The following is a 5,627-nucleotide window of genomic DNA, read 5'->3' on the forward strand; positions in this document are numbered from 1 at the left end:
TTCCTTTTCCCAATTCCCCTCCCCAGGTGGGTAGGGGTCAATGGGTGACAGAACACCTCCCTAAAGCACGACATCACTGCTCTCTCCTTGCCTACAAACCTGGGTACTTCATCATGAGAGGCAAGCAACTCGGTCAGGCACGACTTCCCCTTGGTCAATCCACACTGCCTGCTCCCAGCCACCCTTTTCCTCTAGAACTGAGCACCAAAAAAGCACACTCTAACACAAGGTTTCCCAACACAGGGGTGACCATCCTGTTGCTTCCCAGGATGTCCTTTCGGCCATTAGTGAAGGTGAGTGCAACATTTGCCTTTCTCCAGCCACTGAGGATCTCCCTCGATCTCCATCACCTTGCAGAGATGAGAAAGAGCACCTTTGTAAGGACATCAGCCTGTCTGAAAGTGGAAGCTCATCTTGTTGTCCTGTCATCTCTTACAGGTCCCAGTTCCAGGTGAGCCTCGGTTTTCCCAGTAGTGTGCCTGGGCAAAGCTGCTAACACCTCCCATGACAGAGGAACGTTGAGTATCCCCAGCACCAGCTCAATAACAAGCAAGAACACCCATGATTTATCCACACCCCAGGCAGTGCCCAGGTTCCCACCTACATGGGTCCCACATCCCCCTGCCAAAAGGAGAAGCAGCAGCAGCCACAGCGGTGGAGGAAGCACACACATCCATCCTCTGAGGCCAGACCCAGCACCCACAGTGGGGGGAGATGGCCCCAGGGAGTGGGGTGCTCACAGGGGCACCCTGGCAATGGAGAGACACTCAAATGTGGCTGTGGTACCTGCAGACCTGCTGAAGGACATTCCAGGGACATATTTATAGGTCACTGCTGTCCCTTGGACGTGTGGCTTACAGGCAAAAGAACAGCTGAAATAAGTAGAGGGATTCCCCAGGTGGGGCCTAGATTTGGTTTTGACTACTTTGGTTTAAAATTGGGCCAGAAAGCAGCCCTTTCCTGAGACAGATTGAACAGCTGGGTTTCCAGACCCTTGCCATTGTCCAACCTACACCATTTTTTCCAGCTCAGCACAGCAATCAGCCACACAAGGCACCAACGACCCTCTCAGCAGTCACCACAGCTCCGTTTTGGCCCTCCACTCTGTCACAGCCCATCCTCGCCCAACGGCTGCCTGCACACCGAGGCAGCAGCACCTCCAAAAACCAGGTGGGGATGCACCGCTCCGCCTCTGAGACTACCTCCCCTCTCGGCCTCATCCCCATGTGCTGGCTCTGGGCTCAGAGGTCGCTTCACCACGGCAGATGCACAGGTGATGCTTGGGCTACAGCTGGCCATGGTCCTCATCCCCATGCTGGCACCAGCCTCAGGCAGCTCCCTCCAACACCTCCCAGGATGATCCCAGTGTAAGGTAGGGTGACACGGGGCTGGCTGGGGGTGTCAAGCCCCCAGCACACCCCACATCACCCCACTGAGCTCATCTGAGTCATATAACCACTGAATTGTTTGGTTTGTCTTTACATTTAAGATCATCAAGTCTGACCATTACCTGTCTACCACTAAACCATGTCTCTAAGCACCTCATCTAATCTTTTAAACCCCTCCAGGGATGGTGAGTCCACCGCTGTCCTGGGCAGCCCCTTCCAGTGCCTGACAACACTTTCAGTGAAGAGATTTTCCCTCAGATCCAATCTAACTTTCCCCTGGTGCAACTTGAGGCCATTTCCTCTCATCCCATTTCTTGTTCCTTGGGAAAAGAGACCAATTCCCCCTCACTAACCTTTCAGGGAACTGTAGAGGGCAATAAGGCCTCCCCTCAGCCTCCTCTTCTTGAGACTGAACCCCCTCAGCTCCCCATAATTCTTGCTCTCCAGACCCCTCTCCAGCTCCGTTGCCCTTCCCTGGACACACTCCAGCTCCTCAATGTCCTTCTTGGAGTGAGTCCAGACAAGGAAAGCCCCCATCGTGGCCACACTGGCACCGCCACTTGCTTCCCTGCACCCTGCATCCCATTGAACTCTGACACGCGTTTCACCGGAGGCATCCTGACAGTGCCACAGGAATAAAGCTGCTCTGGTTCTCAGCAGGGCTTTTGAGTTAGCACAAACCACCACCTCTTCTCACTTCCACCTACTGTAACCATCCGAGGAACAAAGCAGCACTTCCCCAGGCAGCGCACTGCTGGTACAGGAGAGCCAGTACATGCTGCCACCGGGGCAGGGGGGAGGAAACCCCCCCAAGTCACTGGAGCCACAAGGGCAGGGCTTGCACAACAAGGAGGAAGGTTTTTTTTTCTTATTTTATCTCTTTTGCATCTGTTTTATCTCGCCGTTACTGGAGGAAAAGAAATTTATTATAAAATATTACCGCTGATATAATTTATTCTCATGTCTTCTGCTCAGTATTTTACATCATTGCAAGTTGGGCTATTTTTACTGGGCTCTTCTAGCCAGCATCACAACTTAACCAAGCAACAACATGCCAAAACGTGTTTGTCAGCCCTGCTGACCACGCCTGTCTTATCAGCACACACACAGGGGTGCACGCCCAGGGCTGGCTGCGAGTTTGCTGATGCCAGCAAGAGCAGCGTGGGAAGCCACAGCCATAGAGACCCCTCCAAAGCACCCAGGTGATGCTTGCTCCAGTCTGGGGCAGTTTGTGGAGGCTGGCTGCAGAGCTGGAGGATGTTTTACGGCAGAGAGTTGGCTATGGAGGGGTGAATAAATAAAAGGAACTGCCTGAATGGGGGCAAAAAACAGTGCTGAGGGGCACGAATGCTCCTGTGGCCACGAGGTGTTCAGTGTCACATCTGCTTGGCTCTCACCAACGCCAGGTGAAGGTTTCTACTGAAGACGTGTCCCTTGAGGATGCTCAGCACAGCCCCAGGCTCCATCACTGACCACAGCCCTGCACTCTTCGGGTACTCTTAGGGCATCCACAGCAGGAACAGCAGCTCTGCCACCACCCTGTGGTCCTCCACTCCAGCAAGTCTCTATCTCACCCACCTTGGAGGGATTATTGCCTGTAATACTGACAACCTGCACGCATTTACCATTCCCGAGCCCTTCCTCCTCAGCCATCAGTAAGAGCTGGACACCCCACACTGGCTTTTCACCATTTTCAGCAGCTTTTGCTTGAACGTGAGGAAGACGACAGCAAAGGCCACCAGGAGCGTCAGGCAGGTGGGCAGAGCCAGCACCAGGTAGAGGAGGGCCAGGTCAGCCGTCTGCCAGCGGCAGCTTCGCACGATGGGCTCTGGCAGCACCCTGGGGCTCAGCGTCCGGGAGGCGAAGCTGCAGGTCACCTCCTGCCCGTCAGGGATGTGCAACCCCTCGACCCGCTGCAGGGCATCCCACCAGCCCAGCGTGCAGCAGTTGTAGGGGTTTCGGCTGAGGTAGACCTCCTGCAAGCTCTTCCCCAGCGGCGTCCGCACCACGTCCGGCGGGAGAGCCGGGAGGCAGTTGTCCCGCAGGTCCAGGCTGCGCAGCTTCAGGACACCCAGTGAGGTGGGGAAGATGGCCAAGGAGTTCCCTGAAAGGTCCAAGTGCACAAGGCTGTTAAAGGCCGAGAAGTCCATGGTGATGGAGGAGAGGCTGGTGTTCCTCAGAGACAACACCTGTAGCGTCAGAACAAGGTCCTGCAGCCACCCCAGGTCCCCAGACAGTACCTGGTGATTGTCAGAGAGGTCCAAATGCATCAGCGACGTCCCCTGGAAGGGGTGGCCACCCAGTCCCCGCAGACCACAGCCAGCCAAGGAGAGATAAGTCAAGGTCTCAACTCCCCTGATGTCCACGCAGGGGACCTCACCTGCGACGGCTGGCTGGGGACACAGGTCGACCCGGTTGTGGCTGAGGTCCACAGTAGCGATCTTCCTGGTGTAGGTGAAAACCCCAGGAGGAAGCACCCGCAGTCTGTTGGTGCTGAGGTTGAAGAGCTGTAGGTTGGGCAGGACGTCCTCAGCGCCCACATCTGCCCCCAACTCCTCCAGCCGGTTCTGGCTGAGGTCCAGCTCCGTCAGCATGGCTAAGGGGTCCCCCTCCGACAGGTGAAACGTCTCCAGGCAGTTCTGGTTGAGCTTCAGGTGGGTCAGGAAAGGCATCTGGGCCAGAAAGCCCTCCGGCAGGTACCAGACCTGGTTCTGGCTCATGTCCAGGAGGCGCAGGGAGGAGAGGTTGCTGTGGCAGATCTCATCCCAGAGGCTGACCGTCGTGACATTGGTGGAGTTGCCATCAATGAGCAGGAACTGCACCGTGACGTGTGCCAGGGATGTGCCATTAGGGAGCCGCTGGTAGAAGCTCATCTCATTGTCCTTCAGCAGCAAGGAGTGCAGCTTGCTCTGCCGGGGCAACACGGGGAAGAAAAGGAGGCGGTTGTGAGACAGGTCCAGCACCTCCAGCTCAAAGAGGTCATCACTTTCCAGAGCCAGAAACCACTCGATGACATTGTTGCTGATGTTGAGCACCCTGAGCTGGGTCAGGCCGAACTCCACTACACACGGGAGATAGTTGTAAGCTAAATTGAGCCTCTGCAGCCTCTGCAGCCCTTCAAAAGCTCGGTCAATCTCGAAGATGTAGTTCTTCTCCAGGTTCAGCTCCAACAGCTGTGTCAAGTTCATGAAGACAGATGAGTCCAGCCTCATGATGATGTTCCTGGCCACGGACAAGGACTCCAAGGAAGACAGGTTCCAGACCAAAACTGATACCATGTCCTCAGTGAGGAGGTTTCCAGCTAGATCCAGCGTCCTCAAGGCTGGCAGAGCAGAAAGAGCAGCTGCTGTCAGCGAGTAGTTGGTGAAGAGGAGGTTGTCTGCCACGGAGAGCACGTGGAGGCCTTGGCTGCTAAGGAAGGCACCAGGCTCGATGAGCTCCAGCCGGTTCTTGGTCAAGCTGAGATGCCGCAGCTGGTGGTAGGAGAGCAGAGAGGTATTGCCCAGAACCCGTATAGCATTGTCATCAAGCAGCAGCTCCTCAATATCACCTCGAAGATTTCCTGGAACGGAGCTCAGCCATCTCCCAGTGCAGTCCAAAGTGCTCTGCACCTAAAGCAAGACATGGATATATAACACTGCTCTGAGAGGTGGGAGATGAGAAAGGAGAAGTGTGGGGAGCGGAGTGAGGATGGAGGAGGTGGCTCTGTGGTTAGAGCCTCAGCACCCAAGTCCACTCCATAGCTAAGCCAGTAGCTGGGAGGGGGAAGGTCTGGAGATGCTGAGGTGTCTGGGCTTTGCAGGGCAGGACCAAGCAGTCAGAAGGGCAAGGGTTTCAAGAGATGACTTACGAGCTCGCAGACGCTGGGAGATGTTGCCCAGACTGCGACCGCCCCGCTTCCCCATTCCACTGCCAGGAGGACCAGAAGCAGGGAGAGACCAGGGAGCGGGGCCTCCATCTCAGTGGTAGCACTCCTGCAGAGATGGGGACAGAGACAAGAAGGTCAAAAGCTGCAGACCACTCAACCCAAAAGCCTCAGGTTTTCCCAGGGAGCCCATCACGGCAGCGGTGATTACTTGTGCATGGAGGCAGGCACACAGCTCCTGTTGTTGTGCCCGGAAGCACTCAGAGGCAACAGGCTCCCAAAGTACCAATGGTGGCCACCACACACCACAAGACCTGGGGTGAGACTACCCACTCCAGCAGGAGTAGCCCTGGCACCAAGCCCACCCACTTCAG

The 5,627-nt window shown here is 55.9% G+C and overlaps 1 protein-coding gene across 1 annotated transcript; it reads right to left on the reverse strand.

Annotated features, from left to right (window-relative positions):
• Positions 1-3,040: 3,040 nt before the first annotated feature.
• NRROS (negative regulator of reactive oxygen species) lies at positions 3,041-5,346 on the reverse strand. Its single transcript, XM_010179441.1, has 2 exons — positions 5,239-5,346; positions 3,041-4,999 (listed from the first exon to the last, which is right to left on the reverse strand). The coding sequence occupies exons 1-2, from the start codon at positions 5,344-5,346 to the stop codon at positions 3,041-3,043; spliced, it is 2,067 nt and encodes a 688-aa protein (XP_010177743.1).
• Positions 5,347-5,627: the final 281 nt, after the last annotated feature.

This window comes from Mesitornis unicolor, unplaced genomic scaffold, assembly GCF_000695765.1.
Source record: "Mesitornis unicolor isolate BGI_N332 unplaced genomic scaffold, ASM69576v1 scaffold5992, whole genome shotgun sequence".
NCBI classification, from domain to species: domain Eukaryota; kingdom Metazoa; phylum Chordata; class Aves; order Mesitornithiformes; family Mesitornithidae; genus Mesitornis; species Mesitornis unicolor.